Raw genomic sequence first — 27,409 nt, forward strand, 5'->3', positions numbered from 1 at the left:
AAATTAAGTTTTGATTTTTGTGTAATTTAATTGCATTCAAAAAAGTATAAAACTGGTAAATTTCCAAATTTGCTATTTCAGAAAATTTTATCCTTACTTAATAATAAGCATTTAAAAGAACTTTGATATTAAAAGAATGATTAAAATGCAAAGTCTGTTGTTCAAGTTCTGATCAAATTTCATTTTTTATCAGGATGAATGGAGTGACTCTATATTTTTTAAAAGTGCATTGTATTCAAACACACTGCACATGACACAACCTTTAGGCATAGAGATAAGTTATGCGAGTGTTGACAAATTTATGTATCAATTAACCAGTTGTCACATTTATTTTTGTAATAAAAGTACACACCACATCTAGGAAAGGTAAAAATTAAGTGTACTTCATTATGATACATTGCAGATTTGTGATAAATCATAATTTAAACACCATTATTTCAAGATAAATGAATTATTTTCTATCATAAAATAAAATTTATATTGGAATATATAAATACAACATTTAAATATTTTGTGTTATGTCCCTTGGAACATTATATTATGAATAAATTAGAATAAATGAATTGACAAATATGGAAAAAAATGGACTTGTTTGAACTTAATTGTGCCTTTTCTTTTAATAATGAATAAGAAGGCTTTTACATAAATACTGGAAATTGTAAAGTTGATGTTTTACTGTATAAAGTATGGTCTATATTAAAATACTACCAGTTATATTGCTTCTTTTGCTCTTTTCAATGTTAGAAGCTTATTGTGCTCCATGCCACCATTGTTGACCATGCATATGGTTAACCATGGTTCAAATTGTACCATGATTAGAAACTGTACATTGACAGAGGGTGTGGCAACACCCACAGACGTTAACCAATTAGCACCCAACTGGTTACCATGCCATTGAACTAGAATAACTGTTGGTTTATCCAATACATACTTGGTAAAAGTAGATAGAATGCACAATAACAAAGATGTCACTAATAATAAATTGCCACACAAAGGTTCCTGGTTCAATTCCCGTTCCGGGATGAAAATTTCAGGCACTGAATTTTCGGCTCTCCCTTGACACCATTTGTGAGTATGGTCTTGAGGAAACGATGATAGTCCGTCAGAAGGGGACAATAAAAGGCTGACCCGTGTTAAGAGAGAGCCATATCTCTTGCACATTAAAGACACCCTTGTAGATTTCGAAAAAGAGCAGGCTAATGCCGCTACAAGGCAGCAATCGCACCCGCAAAGTGGAAAGGGAGTAATATAAGTTGCAAAATTTGTTTCCCAATCCACTATAAATAAATATGTTTAAACTAATAAATTGCCTTCTTCCTTTTCTTTATGTTGTTTGAAAAAAAGCAGCAGGTAATTTAATTTTTTAATATTTTATTAGATAATCAATTCTTTTTTCTTAGACTTTCAAAAAAACTGTCGCTCTCTTATAGTAATTCTAAATAATTTGTAGCAGACAAGTTTTGATTGAAACACTAAATTTGATTTTAAAGGACATTGTTCTTATAATTTTGATTTTACTTAACACGTCTCAGATTCTTTTTTTCACATGCATCACTAAAACAGTATTTGTTTTATTTGTAGCTAAGAATAATACTTTTGAATTAAAGTCACTAGGCAAATTCAAACCAACCATTTTCCTTGAATAATTATTTTTCATTATAATATTTTAGCCTCTCAATTAGTTTCCATATTAAATGATATGGCTTTTGAACCTTTTCTTATTACTGAGATCAGGGGCCTCGGTGGCAGAGTGGTCTAAGTAGTTACTATTGTAATCACTAGCCAGTTAACACTGAGGTTGTGAGTTCGAACCTCACTCCTGTGGGTGCACTTGACTCCAGTCTTAATTATCGAAGGTCTATGTTTTTCTCTAGGGACTCCGGCTTCCTCCTTCAATAAAAACTGGCCGCCACGAAATAGCCTATATGCGGTGCTTAAAAGTGGCGTTAATACGTGAGGTCTAGTCTATTTATAGATATTATAGCCATGAGCATAATTCCCATTCTTAATTAAGTCAGACTGGAGCCTTAAATGTTGACAGCTCATAACTTGATAGGGAAGTATTGAATGCCTGTAGATGACTTGTATGTAGTCACAGGAAGAGATTGTAGGAGAATGGTCCTCTATAGACCACCAGAAATGTATGTCAAAGGTGGTCGTCACCTTAAGGTTATTTTTTGAAAACAAGGGGAAGGTTGTTCACCATAACGGTACAAATTCTTGTAGTTATCCATCATCGTAACAGACAAACAGGCTCTTAAATATGTCTTTTTTTGAGACTGTGATCTGGTAGATATTCACGCTTCAGGTGACATTGAGATATGACTTATAACACCTTAAGTGAACATTTATACTACTTATAGGTGGTATATTATTTATTAATGTCTTGGCATTTGAAAGTTTAGCAAATAAATCTTGTATCACTGAGTATTTGTATTTGTAGTATATATGTAGATACAGAGATCATATACAGCAGGTCTTTTCATGTTTTATCACCTTTCTGTCTATGATTTGTTGGATATAAGTTACAGAGTTCCTTTAAGTACCAGGAGTTCTTTTAAGAAATGAATTATGGAAAGAAGAATACAATAGTTAGACATTTATTTTTATAAGATTTATATTCATATCAAATAATAAACGGAAAAGAAAATATGTAGAATTAAAAACGTCAAATTTTGAGAACTGAATGTTTGGGACTGGAAATTTTCTCTGCTCTATTCCTTGCATTGGAATGTATAATACTGTACAGTATTATTTATCTCAATTTGTTTAATTATTATATTAACTTTTCGCAAAATAATAAAAGTTGTTGTGAAGACTGGCTATTTAGTTTTCATACTTTGGATTTTAAAATCAACAATTTTTGATGTACATATCACTTTTTGGGATAATAATACATTTTGTACCATATATAAAAATCTTAGTTTTGAGAGATTTATGTTTTTTATTATCTTGTTTTTGATGAATGTCACAGAATGGAGACAAAGATAATCTATTCAGCAGAGCTTGGGGCATTGTAACCTTTTTAGATATACAAATTCTTATATGTATGCATAAGAATGTTAAAATGACTGAATATATTGATGCAGTTTTTGTTTAATCTGTCATGAATGTCTCACAGAATGCTAGAAATAGGAATGCTAATCTGGAAGTGGTAACAACAACATTAACTATTTGTTAAAATCTATATAATTCAGAAATAATTTGTCTCAGAAAGATAATCTATGTCTTGTTATTAAATCAGAGAATTCTGAATTTTGTGTTGGGCATTATTATGTACTTTGTCCTTGATTCTATTTTCTTGGTACAAGGTATGCAAAAAAAGAGGCTTTTTATGCCCGGTCTACGATAATACAGGGGCATTATGTAATTTTGGTCTGTGCCTCTTTATTAGTTTTGTTGTGTTTATTCTAAGTTCTGAATCTCATTTATATAATTCAGTCTAATCAGAAAAAACATACAAAACTTTCATCATGTCCACTTTTAATTTGTTTTTTTGTCTCCCTGAATTAATGTTAAGATTTGTAACAGGAGATATTTGGTTACTAAATGTTTAGATATTATATTTTTAGCAGTTCTACATTAGGCCCATTGAACTTGGTTATGAATCAAGATGTGGAAGAGTGAATCAGGTAAGATAGACACAAATGTTGTGACTTCTTTTTCATCCATGGTTCCAATATGTTGTGGGGTTGATGTAAATACTTTTACTTATAAGCAAATGTTGTGGCTTCTTTAACATCAATTTATCAAATATGCAATGTTGCTGCATTGTTGTCTACAGCTGCTTTACCAAGGCTAAAATAATGTTGGGTCTTTAACCTATTTAATTGTTGTGGTGTTGTATTATTACTCCAACAGAGATGTGTGCTTGTTTGCTTTGCCTTTGATGTGTTAAGCCATGAGAAATGGCTTTATTATGCATTGCCTTTATTGTGTCATGCTGTAACACATTGCCTTTATTGTGTCATGCCATAAAACATTGCTGTTAGCTTTGACTGTATTGTGTCATGATGTAAAACATGGCTTTGTTCTGCTTTGTCTCTTATTTGTGTCATTCTGTAACACATTGCTCTGTTTACTTTGAATGTATTGTGTTATGCTGTAACACATGGCTTTGTTGACTTTATTGTTTGATGCTGTAACAAATTGCTTTGTTATCTTTGTTGTGTCATGTGGTAACACATTGCTCTGTTATTTGCTTTGTTATCTTTGTTGTGTCATGTGGTAACACATTGCTCTGTTATTTGCTTTGTTATCTTTGTTGTGTCATGTGGTAACACATTGCTCTGTTATTTGTTTGTCTTCATTGTGTCATGTTGTAACACATTGCTCTGTTGACTTTGTCTTTGTTGTGTCATGTTGTAACACATTGCTCTGTTGACTTTGTCTTTGTTGTGTCATGTTGTAACACATTGCTCTGTTGACTTTGTCTTTGTTGTGTCATGTTGTAACACATTGCTCTGTTGACTTTGTCTTTGTTGTGTCATGTGGTAACACATTGCTCTGTTGACTTTGTCTTTGTTGTGTCATGTTGTAACACATTGCTCTGATGACTTTGTCTTTGTTGTGTCATGTTGTAACACATTGCTCTGATGACTTTGTCTTTGTTGTGTCATGTGGTAACACATTGCTCTGTTGACTTTGTCTTTGTTGTGTCATGTTGTAACACATTGCTCTGTTGACTTTGTCTTTGTTGTGTCATGTTGTAACACATTGCTCTGTTTACCATGACTTTGTTTTGGACTGCTGTACACATCGCTGACTGTTTGCTTTGACTTTGTTGTGGCAAACTTAGACACATTACTCAAGTAGCTAAGATATATTTGAGTAATTAATTTATTGGAATAGAAAAAAAGCAATGTTAAAATCTTAATACTAAAATAGCTAAATAGATATCAAGAATTTGGATATATAACATATAAACACAAATGTTAATCTTCTGATCTCCTTTTCTCTACTGATTAATGGCAGTGTACAGATTTTACTGCAATGACAGCAACATAACAACACGACATTATCAAACATTTCTAAAGTGCAGTGTACAAACTTCAACAAAAAAAATGTGTCTATGCAATATATTAGCTCTTAAACTTGTCCTTTTAAAGTCTATATTTTCAAAAGCTGCAGATTCATTATATAAAAACTACCAAAGATCTGTAAGCTACTCAAAATACTACAAATAATAAAAAATAGCATTAGCATATGACATAAGACTATCAATGACGTTTTCTGTTATCATTGAATCTGTTAAACCCTACAAGAAGAGCAAATAGCAATATTTCATAACTGCATAATTCTGACAAGATAAATTGTCTGTAAATTAACATTATTGTTATTCATGACTTTGATTGCTCATAAATCCTGACCTAGTTTACTATTTACATAATATCTTAATAGGCACCTCCTACATACATCATATGAGGCTCTAGAATTGATTTCATACAAGAGGAATTTTTTTGATGCTTGATAGTTTTTTCTGCATGAAATATATAATCCCTACTCAAATTAAGACTATGGTACAGTACTTCAGTTCTGATTTGCTGTGTCATTATTTTAACGAGGTAGCAATTGGAAAAATGTTAGTAAGTTTTGTTGACATATATCTTTAAAATGTCAGACATAGTTTGCTTACCTTTTCAGGATTGTACTCCTTAACCCTTTTCTCAATGGAATTTTTTTTTTGCATACTTGATTTGCATAAGATTTTTCAATGAAATGCTGAAAATATGCTTTAAAGTATTAATACATTGCAAAAAACAAATATTTCATCAAATAATTTTAAGTCAAGATATTCTTATGTATATTCTTTTCATATTAGATACAAATTTTATTAAGTCTGATACAGACATTGCATGGTCAAAGTGTTTCAACTGAGGTACTACACAGGCATCAGAAGGTGTCATTATGGAGTAAAGGGGGTGGCTTCGAAAAGCGTCATTATAGAGGAAAGGGTTAAAACAATCCTAGTGTATTAGGTTGATACAAGGAATTATAAACCTGAAATAGTATATTGACTGAGGACAAAGTATGAGGTCTATACATTCCTTTATATTGATAAATCAAAGGCAGATCGGGGGGGGGTGTTTGGATTCTGCCCCTCCCCTTTTGTTGGGAAAATTTGGTTGATTATATATGGAATCATGCCTGAAGCATGACTTTTTATCCTTCTTTATTTTTCTAGCCTTTGCCCAAGATACTGTTTAAACTGCTCCCTGTTTTATACTCTTATATATAAATCATGTGCTTTTGCAGTTGCTAATTTTCATAAGTCAAATTTTAAATAAAGTTCACCCAAAACAAATACACCAAAAACAACAAGTTGATAGAAAATGCACAGAAAACAAGAAGAAAAAGAAAGAAAATACAAGAGTTTTTTGACGTAAAAAAAAACTACTATAGGTCATTGATGTTAGCTTGAAAAATCTATATTTAGGTACATGGACATATGACATTAACCTAGGTGTTAACTATGGTTTATTATGACAAAAGGATTCCCTGCGGCTAAACGAAGCAAGTATAGTGAGCATGGTGCATTATGCAGGATCTGACAATACTTTGTACAGCATAATACAGTTATAATGGTAAAATGGGATTATGAAATAGGTGATAAAGCAAGGAAAATTCATAAAAGCTTTACATACAGGTTGATATAAGCAGGGATACAGTTTTTAATATCTTGGGGTTGTTTCCCTTTACAAAAATTCTGAAATTGGAAAAAAGTCAGTACTTAGAAAGTTGAATTGTGGGGAACAATTATTTGTATCCCCCTCCTTGATGGAGTTAACATTCTTTTTCCCACCTGGCTGATCATTGTACACACCTTCCCACTGGGAAACTAATCAATATCTTTCCAATACTCTGTTAGTGTGGTCTCATTGATAAAATGCTACTGTAAAGCAGTTCTTGTGCTGTAAATTTGTACTTATCCAGGTTTATAATGAATAATTGGAGGCAGACCCAGTTTATAATGAATGATTGGTGGCAGACCCAGGTTTATAATGAATGATTGGTGGCAGACCTATGTTTATAATTGAATGATTGGTGGCAGACCAGGTTTATAATGAATGATTGGTGGCAGACCAGGTTTATAATGAATGATTGGTGGCAGACCAGGTTTATAATGAATAATTGGAGGCAGACCCAGGTTTATAATGAATGATTGGTGGCAGACCCAGGTTTATAATGAATGATTGGTGGCAGACCCAGGTTTATAATGAATGATTGGTGGCAGACCTGTTTATAATTGAATGATTGGTGGCAGACCTATGTTTATAATGAATGATTGGTGGCAGACCTATGTTTATAATTGAATGATTGGTGGCAGACCCAGGTTTATAATGGATAATTGGTGGCAGACCTATGTTTATAATTGAATGATTGGTGGCAGACCCAGGTTTATATTGAATGATTGGTGGCAGACCTATGTTTATAATGAATGATTGGTGGCAGACCCAGGTTTATAATGAATGATTGGTGGCAGACCTATGTTTATAATTGAATGATTGCTGGCAGACCCAGGTTTATAATGAATGATCGGTGGCAGACCTATGTTTATAATTGAATGATTGGAGTTCCACCCAGTTTGCAATTGAATGATTAAAGGCAGACCTAGTTTATAATTCAGTGCTTGGAGGAAGACCCAGTTTATAATTGAGTGCTTGGAGGCAGACCTAGGTTTATAATTGAGTGCTTGGAGGCAGACCCAGTTTATAATTGAGTGCTACGAGACAGACCCAGTTTATAATTGAATGATTGAGGCAGACCCAGTTTATAATTGAATGATTGGAGGCTGAGCCAGTTTATAATTGAATGCTAGAGGCAGCCCCAGTTTATAATTGAATGATTGGAGGCAGACCCAGTTTATAATTGAATGATTGGAGGCAGACCCAGTTTATGATTGAATGATTGGAGGTTACCTAAGACCCAGTTTATGATTGAATGATTATAGGCAGACCCATTTTATAATTGAGTGCATGGAGGCAAACCCAGGTTTATTATTGGATGATTGTAGGCAGACCCAGTTTATGATTGAGTAATTGGAGGTAGACACAGGTTTATGATTGAATGATTTGAAGCAGACCAAGTTTATGATGGAATGATTTGAGGCAGACCAAGGTTTATGATGGAATGATTGGAGGCAGACCTAGTTTATGATTGAATGATTTAAGGCAGACCCAGGTTTATATGAGTCTTATGTAGACGAAACGTGCGTCTGGCGTATTAAATTATAATCCTGGTACCTTTGATAACTATTTACACCACTGGTTCGATGCCACTGCTGGTGGACGTTTCGTCCCCGAGGGTATCACCAGCCCAGTAGTCAGCACTTCGGTGTTGACATAAATATCAATTATATGGTCATTTTTATAAATTTTCTGTGTACAAACCTTTGAATTTTTCGAAAAACTAAGGATTTTCTTACGCCCAGGAGAAGATTACCTTAGCCGTATTTGGCACAACTTTTTGGAATTTTGGGTCCTCAATGCTCTTCAACTTTTGTATTTGTTTGGGTTTTAACTGTTTTGATCTGAGCATCACTGATGAGTCTTATGTAGAGGAAACGCGCGTCTGGCGTATTAAATTATAATCATGGTACCTTTGATAACTATTTACACCACTGGGTCGATGCCACTGCTGGTGGACGTTTCATCCCCGAGGGTATCACCAGCCAAGTAGTCAGCACTTCGGTGTTGACATAAATATCAATTATATGGTCATTTTTATAAATTTTCTGTTTACAAACCTTTGAATTTTTCGAAAAACTAAGAATTTTCTTACGCCCAGGAGTAGATTACCTTAGTCGTATGTGGCACAACTTTTTGGAATTTTTGGTCCTCAATGCTCTTCAACTTTTGTATTTGTTTGGATTTTAACTGTTTTGATCTGAGCGTCACTGATGAGTCTTATGTAGACGAAACGCGCGTCTGGCGTATTAAATTATAATCCTGGTACCTTTGATAACTATTTACACCACTGGGTCGATGCCACTGCTGGAGGACGTTTCATCCCCGAGGGTATCACCAGCCCAGTAGTCAGCACTTCAGTGTTGACATGAATATCAATTATATGGTTATTTTTATAAATTTTCTGTGTACAAACCTTTGAATTTTTCGAAAAACTAAAGATTTTCTTACGTCCAGGAGTAGATTACCTTAGCCGTATTTGGCACAACTTTTTGGAATTTTGGGTCCTCAATGCTCTTCAACTTTTGTATTTGTTTGGGTTTTAACTGTTTTGATCTGAGCGTCACTGATGAGTCTTATGTAGACGAAACACGCGTCTGGCGTATTAAATTATAATCCTGGTACCTTTGATAACTATTTACACCACTGGGTCGATGCCACTGCTGGTGGACGTTTCGTCCCCGAGGGTATCACCAGCCCAGTAGTCAGCACTTCGGTGTTGACATGAATATCAATTATATGGTAATTTTTATAAATTTTCTGTGTACAAACCTTTGAATTTTTCGAAAAACTAAGGATTTTCTTACGCCCAGGAGTAGATTACCTTAGCCGTATTTGGCACAACTTTTTGGAATTTTGGGTCCTCAATGCTCTTCAACTTTTGTATTTGTTTGGGTTTTAACTGTTTTGATCTGAGCGTCACTGATGAGTCTTATGTAGACGAAACACGCGTCTGGCATATTAAATTATAATCCTGGTACCTTTGATAACTAATTATATTTGAATGGTTAGAGGCAAACCCAGTTTACAAAAAAATGATTTGAGGCAGACCTAGTTTATGATTGAATGATTGGAGGCAGTGATTAATTAAGAAGAATTGTAGATTATGTTTTTTAAATGAAGGATTTTGGGTACGATTTTGTCTGCAGGTGACTTTTAGGACAAATTAAGGACAGACCATTTCTTGACCTTTAACTGATTTGATTGTAATTTTTAATGTCTTCCTGTTATTAGAATCTCTTAATTGTATTTAAGACATAACTGTATTGTATTTGAAGCTTTAAGGACGTCCATCAGTAGTTTTACTGTCGCAAATTTAGTTTACCTGGCGACGCGGGGCAGAGACAGGTAAACGGGTATTTGCGACATTAAAACTACCGATGGACTTCCATAAAAGCTATCTCTATCTCTATCAGTTATCTCTATTCTAATGCACAACACTTTCATAATTAAATTTCAATCATTATTTCAGTGTAAAATCTTCATTAAAGAAAATTCCGCAAAAAGATGTTATCTTTTTTGGTCCCTACACTAGGTGACGTCATAGGTATGCTTCCGGCGTCAAACATAAACAGCGGGCATTTTCTGGCTTCTGTGCCGCTTCAAAATGTAATAAAATTTGATAAAAAGAAGATTTTTAGGTGCAACTTGTGAGTTTTTTGGCTTATTATTGTAGAAATTACATGTCAATACATTCAGCAATTCAAAATGTCGGCTTCCTTAGTTACAGACAAGGAGATAGAGAATTTTATGCTAACTGTCATCCAATCAGAACCATTGATACAAACTAATTGCATTAGAATTAGTCATTCTATATCTTTGGGTTGCTGTTTTTGTGACACATATGAAACCATTCATTTTCTTCTTATACAAATTTAATTTCATATCAACTGCTGTATTTTTTCATGTTGATATGTATATTGTGCATAATGTCATCCAATCTTTTTTCTAGTGCTTATTCATTTGATGTGAAATCCAATTTTAAATTGTGCAGTTCGTCATATTTGTATGATAGACAAAAGTCAATTTGGAAAGAACTGAAGCTATCATTTTATTTCATTATTTTGATTACAGAAAATGTTCTTGGAAGGTCTAACTTTGTTGAAACGACCACACAGAATAATTAGAAAACAAACTATGCTGTCAATTCATTTGACAATCATTCCCAGTTATCTAGTTCTTTAAGTTTATGCTATGGTTAAATTAGAGTACATATATGCCACTGGCGTTTGCAATATTCTCCAGTTTCAAACACATATTGATCAAAATAATTTCTATTACCCCACATCTTTAGGTTTATAAAATGTTGCTTTTATTGATAAAATAAATAGGTCAAGGGTTCAACTACAGTACATTTTATTATATTAAGAATGCTCCTCTGATTGGTGTTTTTTTTAGGATCCTACCAATCCTCACTAATTATAGCATCCTAGAAAAAGAATGGTTAAAATGGACAATTTTTATTGTCGAGCCTGCAACTTTTGTTGCAGAAAGCTCGACATAGGGATAGTGATCCGGCGGCGGCGGCTACGGCGGCGGCGTTAGCTCACTTCTTAAAAGCTTTATATTTTAGAAGGTGGAAGACCTGGATGCTTCATACTTTGTATATAGATGCTTCATGTTACGAAGTTTCCGTCAGTCAAATGTCCAATGTCCTTGACCTCATTTTCATGGTTCAGTGACCACTTGAAAAAAAAGTTCAAATATTTTGTAATGTTGAATTCTCTCTTATTATAAGTAATAGGATAACTATATTTGATATGTGCGTACCTTGCAAGGTCCTCGTGTCTGTCAGACAGTTTTCACTTGACCTCGACCTCATTTCATGGATCAGTGAACAAGGTTAAGTTTTGGTGGTCAAGTCCATATCTCAGATACTATAAGCAATAGGGCTAGTATATTCGGTGTATGGAAGGACTGTAAGGTGTACATGTCCAACAGGCAGGTGTCATCTGACCTTGACCTCATTTTCATGGTTCAGTGGTTATAGTTAAATTTTTGTGTTTTGGTCTGTTTTTCTCATACCATATGCAATAGGTCTACTATATTTGTTGTATGGAATGATTGTTAAGTGTACATGTCTAGCGGGCAGATGTCATGTGACCTTGACCTCATTTTCATGGTTCAGTGGTCAAAGTTAAGTTTTTGAGTTTTGGTCTTTTTATCTAATGCTATATGCCATAGGTCAACTATATTTGGTGTATGGAGATATTTTATAATCTTTATGTCAGTCGAGCAGGTTTTATTTAACCGTGACCTCATTTTCACGGTTCATTGCACAGTGTTAAGTTTTTGTGTTTTGGTCTATTTTTCTTAAACTATAAGTAATGTGTCAACTATATATGTTGTATAGAAGCATTGTTAGCTGTACCTGTCTGCCTGGCATGGTTCATCTGACCTGGACCTCTTTTTCAAGGTTCATTGGTCTTTGTTTAGTTATCTTGGTTAATGTTAAGTTTATGTGACAGTTGTAATAAAGCTTAGCTTTATACTTAGGACTATCAACATAATATCAATGATTAGTTAGAAGGCGAGACATTTCACCGTGTGCACTCTTGTTCTATAATTTATTGCTTCAGACAAATTGCTATAGCCTTTTATTTTATGTGATTTATTGGGAACCAGTGGTTATAATGTTTTGTGCTGAATTGGAGAAAGCTTTTTTAGAAAGGAAAGCTGTGTTTACTTCAGACAACAAATCGTGGTTACAGTTTACCACAACTTTAAATGGTAATTTTGTTGTTGTATACCTATAATTGTGGATCTCTTTGTATATTTTTGAGACTTGTTGTGTTAAAATTATGATGGATTGTGTCTGGATATTTAAGAAGAATGTATGGAATCTTTTAAAGCATGTTATTCATACACAATACAATGTATTTCTTGTTTATAACCAAATCCATCTTAATTTGTCCACAGCATTGAATAATGCATAAATTTCATACTTTTTTATTTAACAGGAATCAAAAATATAGTTGATAAAAGTCAACTGTTATTTTGAAAATCTTCTACTAATATATTGTAATAAGGTATCACTTCCTTTTAACTTCATGTTCTACTCCATTGATAAATCAAAGTTTGTTTTACATTGTACTATGTTCAATGTGTCTATTTGATAAAACTTGAAATTAAGGATACAGTAGATACAATTAAGACTGCCTTATATTTAGAATTACATCTACAAATTGGTAATGAAAGTTGGTTAAGAACAAAGCTTAGTAACAAAAGGAATAATTTCAGCTACCCAATTGTGAAAATTCTATTTTTATGTAGCAACCTTCATATGGAGGTATATACATCCTAGGTAATATGATATTCCAGATCTAACATTTCCTATCATGATTACCTTAAAAGAAAGTTGCTAATTATGAGGAAACTATTTATTATGAGGTTGCAGTCATCCCTTTCAATTTTACAAATTCCATCACAAGTTTGTTGACCATTATGGAATATCTTTTTCACAGGTGACGATGGATGTGTTCCAATTATTGAAACCACAATCTCACCCTTTACTTGAATGTGACAGCACTGAATTAGAGTTGACACCAAATTTGTACCTACATGAGCTATACTGATGATGCCAACTGATTACCATGATCTATTTACCCTTATAGAGCACCTGAGATATGCACTGCTGGTTTAGGTCGGTTGTGTTGCTCAGACTTTAGTTTTTTTTTTATTGTGTTGTGACTGTTGGTTGTCTTTCCGATTTTGCCATTGGGTTTTTATTTTGCTTTGACTTTTAAATTTTAACAGCCGTTTCAACTATCTTCTGTCTTTCATGCAAGGTAGACACTCAAACATGTATCATGGGATTTTCTATCATATTTGATAATACGTTGTTCAGCTTTATGCAGGCAATGAAACATGTCAAATTGTACCCACTTGCTTGTTTCACTCAGTGAAATAGAAAGTTTATTCATGTGCAGCGAATAAATGCACATGCAAAATACTTTAGTATGCATAAATGGCAATTAAACTTGAATAGCATGTGTTGGTGAAAAAAGTTTTGAAAAAACTTGTTTTATTATAAATCCAAGTGTGACGTTGGTTTTATTACATAGTACACATCTTATTGAGTGTGAACATCTTTGATCCTTGAATTGCAGAAATAATTTTTTAGCTAATTTTAATTGTTTTTGCTTTTGATGTTTCAGACATCATTGCAGACATTTTGAATTGATCTATTCAGTCTGGTATTTGAATTATGACATAATTTACGAATATTTTGACTACAGAAAATGTACACTAGAATAGGTAAGCGAGTACGTATTTCTATTATTTTGTAAAAAACATAGTTTGATGCATACAGTTTGCCAAATAGTAAGATGAAAGGAGTGCTTCAACAAACACTGAGTAAGAATATTCAAATCATTATTGTCAACACTATAGAAGAAATTAACATAAATGCTTAATTATGAAGCGAAGCCATGATGGTATGTTTGATTTTGTTTCCAGGTGTTCTAAATGAGGAAAAACACAACTTTTAGTTCTTTGGATAGAAATATAAGGAGGTAGTGCTAATTAAAATTGTTTGAGAGTTCAACAAGGAATTTTAGATATTTCCAACATTCCAGAAATAGAGAAGTTTTAATGATCTACAGATTGTGAATATGATATCAAGTATTCACCAGTCATTTATATATTTTTCAATTATATTCATAATAACGTACAGACAGTACACAAAGTCAGTCATATCTTCAGGGACCCACGGACCCAGGCTTACTCCATAAAAAGTTGACTGTCATTCTGTCAAGATATAGTAAAAGTGTTTGTAGAGGGTTTTTTACCAACCGTCGTCCAATCAATTTTGAGCTGTGAAAATAATAATTTGGGAAAAAAATCATCACAAAAACCATTTCATGCATTAGATGTGTGTTGTTGTCTAGAGAAATGCAGTGCTTGATTCAAAACAGTTCTAAAGGCAAATCAACTATGTAGTTAATTTAATACATCACAGAAAGCCGAAAATCTCTAAAATGATGTGCCAAATTTGGCTTAGCTAGACTATCTATATCAGATGGTTGAAAAACCTTGTTGTTTCAAAGAATTCAATATTTCAAGAAGAGAAAAATAACCAAATCAAGGATTTCAACATTGGAATGCTAATTACCGGTATTGAGCTGGTGATACCTTAGCTAGCAACTATATATCTCTGTAAACAAAGGTTTCCAGCCTTGCTGCTATAGATCTATGTAAACAAAGGTTTCCATCCTTGCTACTATAGGTCTCTGTAAACAAAGGTTTCCATCCTTCTCTGCTATATGTCTCTGTAATCAAAGGTTTCCAGCCTTTTTGCTATATGTCTCTGTAATCAAAGGTTTCTAGCCTTGCTGCTATAGATCTATGTAATTAAAGGTTTCCATCCTTTCTGCAATATGTCTCTGTAATAAGGTTTCCAGCCTTTCTGCTTTATGTTTCTGTAATCAAAAGATTCCAGCCTTGCTGCTATAGGACTCTGTAATCAGAGGTTTCTAACATTGCTGCTATAGGTCTCTGTAATCAGAGGTTTCTAACATTGCTGCTATAGGACTCTGTAATCAGAGGTTTCTAACATTGCTGCTATAGGTCTCTGTAATCAAAGGTTTCCAGCCTTGCTGCTATATGTCTCTGTAATCAAAGGTTTCATGCCTTGCTGCTATATGTCTCTGTAATCAAAGGTTTCCTGTCTTGCTGCTATATGTCTCTGTAATCAATGGTTTCCAGCCTTACTGCTATAGGTATCTGTAATCAATAGTGTCCTGCATTGCTACTATAGGTCTCTGTAATCAAAGGTTTCCAGCCTTGCTGCTATATGTCTCTGTAATCAAAGGTTTCATGCCTTGCTGCTATATGTCTCCCTAATCCAAGCTTTTCAGCTTTGCTGCTATAGGTCTCTGTAATCAATGGTTTCCAGCCTTACTGCTATAGGTATCTGTAATCAATAGTGTCCTGCATTGCTACTATAGGTCTCTGTAATCAAAGGTTTCCAGCCTTGCTGCTATATGTCTCTGTAATCAAAGGTTTCATGCCTTGCTGCTATATGTCTCCCTAATCCAAGCTTTTCAGCTTTGCTGCTATAGGTCTCTGTAATCAATGGTTTCCAGCCTTACTGCTATAGGTATCTGTAATCAATAGTGTCCTGCATTGCTACTATAGGTCTCTGTAATCAAAGGTTTCCAGCCTTGCTGCTAAAGCACTTTCTTCAATGGTTTCCTGCATTGCTGCTATATGTATCTGTTATCAATAGTGTCCTGCATTGCTGCTATAGGTCTCTATAGTCAAAGGTTTCCAGCATTGCTGCTATAGATCTCTGTAATCAAAGCTTTCCAGCTTTGCTGCTATAGGTCTCTGTAATCAATGGTTTCCAGCATTGCTGCTATATGTCTCTGTAATCCAAGGTTGTCTGTCTTGCTGCTATAGGTCTCTGTTATCAAAGGCTTCCAGCCTTGCTGCTGTAGGTCTCTGCAATTAAAGATTTCCAGCATTGCTGCTATTGGTCTCTGTTATCAAAGGCTGCTGGCCTTGCTGCTCTAGGTCTCTGCAATCAAAGGTTTCCAGCATTGCTGCTATAGGTCTCTATAATCAAAGGTTTCAAGCATTGATGCAGTACAGAACTGTATCTGATTCTATACACTGGAAATAATTCAAGTCTTGTTATAAAAAAGGTTTCAGGATTTTAGTTGATGCAGCAGAAGCATTGCCATCATAATATTTCTAGTCTTGATTCAGTACAAAACTGTGTGTCCTGTCATTTTCAAAAGTGCATAATACTGTCAACTCAAAATCTGTACAGATCTAATAATATCTGAAGCCGAAGGTATCTAATGGCTTTTGCTGTTCAAGGTTTCAGATGTCAAAGTTAAACAGATCACTAGAACCATTTTAGAGTACAGATCTTATTTACACACTGAATTATGTTCCTGCTTTTGTAGAGGATCATTGAAAATGTGGTAAGGTGAAACATATTTGTGAGCACTGAACATTCTTCTGTAACCTTGGGCAGTGGTATATCACATTTCGATTGAAGGGCCAGCCAAAATATTGATTTTGATCCAACTAGGAAAAAGGATATGCATGCACAATTCAGGATGAATTAAAGTTTTATTAGATATATTTTATTCATTGCATTTGACATTTTCAAAATGAACTGAAAATTTTGAAATTGCTTTATTACATAATTCTATATTTTTTGCAGAAGAAATGAATTAATAAACTATTGAATAGAGCACAAGTACAACCCAATGCTTAGTGTTCGAGTTTCTTTTAGGATTGACCTTATCAATGACTTTTGTTTCAGAATTATTTTATTCAAAGATTCTTTTCCAATGGCAACATTTTTTTCAAGGGCCAAAATATCATGACTCACGGTCAAAGGGACTACAAAGAGTATTGAAAGTAGGCGGTCATTACCGAAAGGAATACCAAGTACAGGATATTTTTTATTAGATAGTCGCCTTAAGGACAATACACTTTGAAGTCAGTGACCTGCCCCAGTACAGTACTTACAGTGCCAAGACGTCAGCATAATCAATAACAGCTACAGAGAATAAGCAAAATAACATACAATGATGTAACATCTATTGGATTTCGTTCTTGATAAGTACACAATTGATATCATTACTCTTCATATTTATTGAGTCCATTTTAATCAGATTTGTTATTACCAAGTAAAGTTCAGTTTAGAACCATTCTTTAAAGAAAACAGAATGTTATTTGGTGCAAAAATATGTGGAGGATAAGGTTACCATGACATTGACAATGTTGAGATTATAAATTTTAAAAAAAAAGTAAAAGCTATTATGCTAGAAGATGTTGATGATGTTAACTTCATTATGATTTAAACAGGTTAAACTAATGCTGTGTAGTGTTTTGAGGAAAGTTGTTTGTGTTATTTTCTTATGTCCAATAAATTACATACTGTTATCATTGTTTTTCTTCAATACTGTGTTCTGTTTTAGGAAATGTTGTTTTTCTTCAATACTGTTTTCTGTTTTGAGAAATGTTGTTTTTCTTCAATACTGTATTCTGTTTTGGGAAATGTCGTCTGTTTTCCTAGTGTTTATGGCCACGAGCACTGTTGTCTATAGCTATTGTCCCAGTAAGTGTTTTGAGGAATGTTGTCTCATTGTATGTCTTAAATTCTCTTATGGCCATTATAATAAGTCATACTTTTGTTTGTTTTCCATCATCTTTGGCATTTGATAGCCTTTATGGTATTTTCCATTCTTTTTATATATGACTAAAAGGATAAAAGCTAAATGCTTTTATATAGAATTGCTTACTATTGTTTTTATACAGATTTGGTAATTTGTTGATAGATTATCTTCTATTAACAGTCACATTATGTAGCAATTGTATAATTTTGAATGACATTTCATACCACTTCTTGATACCATGTCAAGTATTATTCTATAACATTTTCTTCAAACATGCTCAGATAGTATGTTGTCATTCCACAAATTGAAAACATACATGTACTTAAGGGACGACATCAAAAGATCGATGTAGGATAAAAAACTTAAATCAAATAGTTTGGGGTTGGGGGGTCAATATTGCTGCAAGCTTTGTTAATACAAAATCGATTTTACATAAATCCATATTGGTAAATCAATTTTTCCCAAATTAAGTTAAGAGGGGGGTTGGGGGGTGGGGGGGGGGGGGGGGGGGTCAGTGAAAAAACTACATCCTACATTGAACTTTTGATGTCGTCCCTAAGTGAACTTTATTGACGAAGCACCTGAGATCACCCCTAGTTTTTTGGTGGGGTTCGTGTTGTTTATTCTTTAGTTTTCTATGTTGTGTCATGTGTGCTGTTGTTTGTTTGTCTTTTTCATTTTTAGCCATGGCGTTGTCAGTTTGTTTTAGATTTATGAATTTGACTGTCCCTTTGATATCTTCTGTCCCTCTTTTATTGGCCTTTCTCATAAATTATCTTACAGTAGGCCTTTTCACCACTTCACAATTTTCACATAGCTCATTCATCTTTTCCTGATAACATGCATGTTGCCTTTCATGTAAAAACATTTCTTTGATGCCACTTCAATTAAGTTCATAATTATGGTAAACTTTTATACTGGCCACACATTAGTACTTAGTATGTCTCTACTTGCATTAACTTTCAATATCATTAACATTAGCTAATGATCATTATTATAATCATCATTATCCCAATCATTGTTAACCAAATCATCATTTCAAGTCACTTGACTTTCTCATTTAACAGTGACAATGAGCTGTAAAAGTACATTGTCTGATTTTTTGTGGTAGAAATCTATAAATGATATAATTGGGTTTTGTATTTCAAAGCAGTGTAAAAAAAAATCAGGGGAAGTCTAGATGACAGCATTGCAATTCCAAACTCAATAAATCATATATGGAAATTAGTCTGCAGAATATTTTATTTTATTTTATTATGAGCTTTTGAATCTTACAATTTTTTTTTTAATTGATGCTATAATTTTATTGTTTTTTTAATGATATAATAAATAAACTAGTCTGGTTTTTTTTTAATTTATTTCATCTTTTTAACTGGTTTTAGCTTCAAATAATCATCAAGTGAAAAATCTTATAGCTTGGCATATAGTGGTTCATGAAATCACTTACAAAAATTGGAGCTTGTTGAGATTGTGTCATGTCCAGATAGTTTGGAAATTTAATTTTGTATATATATCATATAGGAAAAGGTAAATAATTTACAAATAGATTATCTCTTAGTTTTTTGGTAATTTTACAGTCAAGGAGGAAGTGTTTTTAGTCGTCTAGCAATTAGCACAGTTTACATATATTATCCCTCCAAAGCATTTCATAATTAAGCCACTTTGTTCTATTTGACATTACATATGGTCACTAATTCTCAACTTAGGGAAGCATTTTCTAATAGAAAATTCATTGAAAGCTTAATAAAATTCTCTATCCAAGCTAATTTTGAATTTGTGTAAAGTAACAGTGAACTTTTTTCAGCATAGCTTTTTCTATTTTCCAAAAATATTTTTATATAGACAAATGTTTCTTCTTACTACTTATTAAGGCATTATTTGATCAAGTTTACCACTTTATGCCATTTTACTACCAGTACTTAAAATAATTGTCTGGTTGGTTGTCAGGATGAATTTTTGAAAGTTCAATAAAACAACAATTATTCAGAATTCTCAGAAGTTTTAAGACATAAAATTTGATTTTTTCGGAACTCAGATTTATTTCCAAAAGAATAAATCTGTCATCTAGAATTTATTTAGCAGAGTTTAAGGAGGTGAGCAGTGTGCCTGCAGACTTCTCTTCTTATAGGACTTTTTCATCAAGAGGATTATTAAAAAGTCTAGATTCTACTTCATAAAATAAAGTCTAATAAATTTACAAGTGAAAAGTGCATTTTAAGAACAACACAAAATTATTTTTAAATTCAAACACACCTTATTTCACTTTCCCAATTTCTTTGGCTTTCTAGTAATGTGAATAGACGTATTTACACTTGTATGCAAATTTGTCCGCCTTTACATAAAATCACACAGACTCCCGTAAACTTTGACATCATGAAATTCAAAACATTTAAAGTCACAACTAAAAAGTGATTGTTGCTTGACGTCAAAAGGTTATTCGGAGGTGATATAAGGTCATTCGGAGGCAAAATACAGCTAAAGACCAAAATTGTAAATATACGTTTATTACTAATGATATTATATTTTTAAAACATTTAGCATTAAAATAAGAAAATTAGAATGGAACCTGTCAAGCAAGATATGCAATATTCAACCATAGATATAAAATAGATACAGCCATGCATCAACAGCTGTCAACATGCACAGCTGGAAAATGAATATGTTGATCCATATGTAAAATTATACCTAGATGCTCTAAGAATGTCTTATTTGGCAAGTTCAACTTTAAAACTTTTGAGTTTGAATATTCAGTTTTTAAAGGTTACTACAGAAAAAAGCTTTCCCACTCATGAAATTAATGAAGGATTGTTATATGGCATTTAAAAAAAGGAGGAAAACAATAATAAGAAACCTGCCAAAACATCTGAATTGATGAAATGTTGCATATGATGGAACCAGTTTTATCAAGCTAAATTAACAACCTGTACTTTCGTGTATAGACAAATGTCCACCTTATACATGTCAAGGGTATATAAAAACGGAATGCAGTTATTTCAGCAATGTTTATCTAACCTTATTTGATTATTGATGTGACATTTATTAGAATTTGTATTGTACATTTGTTTCCCACACGTCAGTGACATCACCAAGATTGCCCAAAATGTCTTAACACTTATCTAAAAGTCAAATCATTTATATATATTACATAATGAATCTTGTAGATATCAAATTATGTGAGACCATCTTTCATCATTACCCTACCCCTACATTTTGCTATAAGTACATTCAGACTTTACTGGCTGCATATAGTAAATCATTGGAACAATTTTCTAGATAAAATTAGGTAAGAAATAGCTGTTCAAAATTATGCAGTATATATCAAATTTGACCGAAACCTCTCTGATGTATATAATTAACACTAGTCTCAAATTCGTATTCCAATCATATATATATTATGTCATGTCGGACTTCCTTAAAAGAACAATAATAAATCCACCTTTTGCAGGAGTGTAGTATTTAGAGAACTCATAAAGAACTTTTCTATCAGAATTTGCTGATTTGACAAATCTAATACAGAGAAAATATCGGTTGCCATTACTAATGCACATCAATAATGGAAAATGAAAAATGAACATCCAATTTTTTTAGTTGCCAATGAGATTTAGAATAAAGAGAAATGATCCAGACTCATCTATTTTTGTGGTGTGCCAATAATTTGTGACTCAAGTTGAAGATAATAGCTAGTGGTATTGTTATTTAGTTTGGTATATATATTGAAATCAATAGATAAATGACAGAAAAACTTGACACTCCTTGTTTCTGAAGATAATTAGACGTGTCACACTGTCTGTAATAATACGTAGGGTAAGAAACTTCATAAGTGTTCTTGTCATATAACTATTGTGTTTCTAATGGATATTATAAGACTGTTGCGGTCATATTGAACTCCTGACTTTGGCTGATATTCCCAAGTTGGTCATCTTTAATTACTGCATTGTTTTCTATTTTGATCATCCAGAAGCAAAAATGACTGACTGATATTTCTTGTAAGGTTTTTTTGAAATATATATTTAACCTAGCTTCAATGTGTTTTACAGTGTGCTTGTTTAAATAATAAGATAAGTTCAAATTTTGCAGTTTTACCTTGGGCTTAAATAATTTAATGGAAATAGGAAAATAATTTAAGGACAAGGCCTTATCTGACCTAAAACTTTTCTCAAGAACATGAAGCTTTTAATTTAAGAATTCATGGTCCTTCAAATTTTGTACACACCTCCAATGTTGATATGTGTTTTACTAAATTTGTGATTTCAGGGCCTTTTTTAGCTGACTAAGTGATATGGGCTTTGTGTTTATTGTTGAATACTGCACAGTGACCTATAGTTGGTAATTTCTGTGTCATTTGGTCTCTTGTGGAGAGTTGTCTTTTGGTTTCCATACCACCTCTTCTTCTTTTTATACTTAGTGAAGAAATCTATACCTTCATGAATTTCTTTCAAGTTACCAGGTGTTGAGAGGCCCTGAAGCTTCAAACACATTCAAAAGATCCCATTTTAGATTTGCAAAAGAGAAAAAGTGCTACAAAGTTCTAAATTTTCTATCCATTCCCAACTTGCCAAACATATTTGTTTTTGTAGTCAAGATACCATCCTTTTTTGTGTCCCATCAGAAGTCCTTTTGAAGCCATTTTCATTTCAAGTTTAGCACCTTGATATAACAGGACAAGTCTTTTCTTGTCCTTAAGTCCATGAGGTGTGTATTGCAATTTTCTGTATTTTTTATATTTTATATTGAGTTTCATTTATAATTAATTGATTTTGTTATTCATCAGGTGCAAATTGAAGCGGTGTTGAATTCAACACCATTCAGGAAATGAAAATGTCACAACAAGTTCTTTTTATTTATTCAGAGCTGTAAATGTTTGTTGTTTTCCTGTTTTTGTTGTATCATTGTCAGAAATGTAAATATGTTTTGATTTTTGGTACCTTTAGTTCTACACAAACAATGACAAAGACATTTTAGAAATAGTGCACTTGTGCTTTAGAAGAAGGTGTGCTTGTTATGTTTGTATCTCTCAGATGACATAAGCTATTTGTATGAATGGAATCTTAATTCATAAAACATGCCTAGTGAATCTGGTGTGGTATTATATAATGAATTATGTATATTGCTGGTTCATAGGTGGTGCTTTTTCATAATTAGGAAATTCATCTCCCTAGAGGATAGTTTTAACATTATGCTTTTATAATTGCAAAAATATGAGCACCTTGCTGAGGGGTAAAACTGATATGTTTGAATGTAAATTGAAAGAATGTTTTTTACAGATGTTTAATTAATGGTTTGTGTAGAATTTCTACAAAAATGTTTTTTTCAAATATTTAAACCTTGAATTGATGGACTGTGTATATGATATTGAGAGGAGAAAAATAAAGAAATGAAATAGAGCAAACAAGTATTTGCCAGCACGATTAAAGTATAGGAGAGATAGATGGTGAGTTAAGCCTGAAGAACGAAGTGAAAGAAATGTGGAGAAATTAAATGGGAAGACAACACAAATCTGATGGACTGAAAACTGGGGACAATGTATAAAAAGTTCTTGTTCATACATGGCCTTACCGGTAATCAACCAATATCAGATGTAGTTAGGTCTCATATTATGCTGAAAAAAACAATCTAATCAAACACACCCTTTTATTAGATTATTACATTGCAGCTGGTCCTAAACCTTTAATTGTCATTCTTAAAGGTCTGTTGGAAATTTGCAAAAAAATGATTAAGTTGTTATTGTCTTAAAATTGGTATTGAAGCATCGAAGAGTTCTGTGAAGAACACTTTTAGATCCAATTTACAATTCAATGTAGTTAGGTCAAATGAAGAGGATTTTTTTCATTTCTATGAAAATGGATAATTTTTCTATGCATCCAGAATTGTTTTATCTTCGTAAAATTATGCTCTGTCTATGAGAGTAATAAGTAATGCACTCATTATTTAATGATCTGGGAAGTTAAGCTCTTTCTATTAAAAAAAAGAAATGTCAATGCTGCCAGACTTTTATGATTCTGGGATATATTAGCCCTGATGATCTCTATGAAAACGACAGACTTGCTACATGATGCCACCTCCTAATTTTCTCTTTATAATATTGCCTCTAACAATTTTACAGCTTTACTAAAAGACTTCAATTATACAGACATCTGCAGAGGAATTGAAGAATACTAAATTCTGATATATATGTAGAGGATACTTAAATGAAATATGAAATCAATACAGTCACCATTTAAACCAGCTACTGAAGTAATCGAAAAATTGTGCTGACTTACTACAAATGACTTAGATGTCTTAAAAACTGATAAAAACTTAAGATACCAAGGCCAATAAAAAACATGAGTTGAATAACAAGACCATTGTCAAAAGTGAAAAGACCAAGAACACACAATAAACACTTCACAAAAAACAAAAATTTAGTACCATAAACTCCACTAAACAATAGGGTGGTGTGGGGTAAAGTGAACTGACTAGCAATAGTAAACAACAAACAGCAAACTTGTGATGAAAGCTTTTACTAATACAAGCCTAAGATACAAGCATATTTGAAACATCTATTGAATTTACTCAATGTTCTGTTGAGGTTATCTCCCATTCAATGGAATTTTATATTTGTTGGCAACAAGCATAAAAAACATTGGGAAAAAAAAAAATGAAAATAAAAGAACACAACCTTTTATTCATATAATCATTTTATTATGATGTGTCATGTAATTAGAAATTAAAATGCAATTGAATTTCATTATTATCTTTTATCTAAAATATATACCAAAGATTATGATATAGGCTGCACCAGGTTTTGGCTGATATTTGCTATACTATTTTTGAAAACACAATGTGGGAAATAACTTGTACATACATGTACGTTTTGATATGCCAAAGATTTGCACTATTTGTAAGTGCATGGGTAGTTTAATACATATCTTTGTTTGAGAAATATTTTTTAACAGCTTTAAACAAAATTTTTTAGCTTTTTAAAGGAATTATTTTATAATATAGCCTAAAACCATATAATGCTTTTGTATAATAGACAATTTGTTTTTGGATTACTAACTTGTACCCTATATCACCTTTTATTTCATTTATATGTGTGTTAGTCCAAGACAAATTAAAAGATTTGTTTCTCTTTTATTGAAATCAACGAGCTGCTCAAAATATGAAAGATGCTCAAATTTAACATTGAAATATAAAAAAGAAGATGTGGTATGATTGCCAATGAGACAACTATCCACAAAAGACCAAAATGACACAGACGTTAACAACTATAGGTCACCGTACGGCCTTCAACAATGAGCATAGCCAATACCGCATAGTGAGCTATAAAAGGCCCCGATAAGACAATGTAAAACAATTCAAACGAGGAAAACAAACGGCCTTATTTATGTGAAAAAATAAGGTCAATTGCTTCTATTGTTTAACATTGTGTAGAAATATACTTGATATTTAGTAGTTCTGATATCTGTAACAAAATGTAATCACATTGTGAAGATATACTGCTTGTTATGTTTAGGTCATGATACAAGTATCAACATGTAACTACATTGTGTAATTATACTACTTGTTATGTTGGGGTCCTGATAACAAAACAAAAATGTTGTGACATTGCATGAATGTACTGCTTGTTATGTTGGGTCCTGATACCCGAGTAGCAACATGTCATTAAATTGTGTATATATACTACATTTGTACTTGTTATGTTTGTTACTTGATATCAGTAACATATATTGATATGCTGCTTGTTATGTTTGGTACCTGATATCAGTAACATATATTGATATGCTGTTTGTTATGTTTGGTACCTGATATCAGTAACATATATTGATATGCTGCTTGTTATGTTTGGTACCTGATATCAGTAACATATATTGATATGCTGCTTGTTATATTTGTTACTTGATATCAGTAACATATATTGATATGCTGCTTGTTATATTTGTTACTTGATATCAGTAACATATATTGATATGCTGCTTGTTATGTTTGGTACCTGATATCAGTAACATATATTGATATGCTGCTTGTTATATTTGTTACTTGATATCAGTAACATATATTGATATGCTGCTTGTTATGTTTGGTACCTGATATCAGTAACATATATTGATATGCTGTTTGTTATGTTTGGTACCTGATATCAGTAACATATATTGATATGCTGCTTGTTATGTTTGGTACCTGATATCAGTAACATATATTGATATGCTGCTTGTTATATTTGTTACTTGATATCAGTAACATATATTGATATGCTGCTTGTTATGTTTGGTACCTGATATCAGTAACATATATTGATATGCTGCTTGTTATGTTTGGTACCTGATATCAGTAACATATATTGATATGCTGCTTGTTATATTTGTTACTTGATATCAGTAACATATATTGATATGCTGCTTGTTATGTTTGGTACTTGATATCAGTAACATATATTGATATGCTGTTTGTTATGTTTGGTACCTGATATCAGTAACATATATTGATATGCTGCTTGTTATGTTTGGTACCTGATATCAGTAACATATATTGATATGCTGCTTGTTATATTTGTTACTTGATATCAGTAACATATATTGATATGCTGCTTGTTATGTTTGGTACCTGATATCAGTAACATATATTGATATGCTACTTGTTATATTTGTTACTTGATATCTGTAACATATATTGATATGCTGCTTGTTATGTTTGTTACTTGATATCTGTAATTTATATTGATATGCTGCTTGTTATATTTGGAACCTGATATCAGTAACAATACTTGTTATGTTGAGGTCCTAATTCCAGTAGGACTTGAGTTTTGTTTATAGCTTTTTACTGGTGTGTTTTTACTCACTGTAAATTGAGATATTATTGTGAGGTTTTTATAAATGCGAATAATGGAACTGGGTGTTTGTGTCACAAAAATTAAGAACTCATTTTGAATACATCAATGTATGCAGTTTTTCATGAAATTGTAATAAATCTTCCATTTTTGTTCATTTTACATAAATAATATAATAAATGCACCCAATAACATCTGAATTTACAGTAATTTTTTTTTTATTCAGAAATTTCTTTTTATAAAGTTTCATGCAACAAAGATAAGAATAAAAAGATTGCTACTTATATTTATTTTAGATGATTTTTCTATGATGGACTCAACCAACTCACTGAGGGACAGATGGCCCTTTCAGTACCAAGATATAGACTCCCGGATGGAGGAGGAGCCTATGTCAACCAATGGAGAGGTAAGCTGCATGTCTTATTATGTAGTCCTTGAAAAACATTATTGGAGGAATTTTCATAGAAAAAAATGTTTCACGTATTGTCAAGTCTGTGATTTTTATAGCTGACCAAACTCTAGGTTTTATGGACTCTGTTGGATGGTTGTGTCATTAGCAATCATATTACACTTATTGGGTCCTTAAAATTCCTTGGCTTTCAAATATTTGGCTTTTTAGCGTTCCTGATGAAGGTTAATCCAGAAAAACGCTTCAAATGTATGAAATTTGATGTGTTGTTTTCAAGTTTTTTTTCATCTTTATTTCCTATCACGTAATGCAGTATAATCTCAGAGCTGTGGCATGGACTCGTTTTATGTTTAAACCTTTCTAAACTGAA

The 27,409-nt window shown here is 32.5% G+C and overlaps 1 protein-coding gene across 8 annotated transcripts in view; it reads left to right on the forward strand.

Annotated features, from left to right (window-relative positions):
- LOC143073064 (vitamin D3 receptor-like) overlaps nucleotides 1-27,409 on the forward strand; it is a 158,316-nt gene that overhangs the window by 55,459 nt on the left and 75,448 nt on the right. For 7 of the 8 annotated variants that reach the window (XM_076248315.1, XM_076248310.1, XM_076248311.1 and 4 more), the window contains one exon: nucleotides 26,927-27,036. In XM_076248315.1, coding sequence (XP_076104430.1) covers nucleotides 26,938-27,036 — 99 coding nt within the window. In that variant the 5' untranslated portion in view covers nucleotides 26,927-26,937. Of the gene's footprint in view, nucleotides 1-3,571; nucleotides 3,633-26,926; nucleotides 27,037-27,409 lie in introns of those variants that run through there. The other variant, XM_076248309.1, reaches the window with a different exon arrangement.

Source organism: Mytilus galloprovincialis, chromosome 4, assembly GCF_965363235.1.
Source record: "Mytilus galloprovincialis chromosome 4, xbMytGall1.hap1.1, whole genome shotgun sequence".
In the NCBI taxonomy this organism is placed as follows: Eukaryota; Metazoa; Mollusca; class Bivalvia; order Mytilida; family Mytilidae; genus Mytilus; species Mytilus galloprovincialis.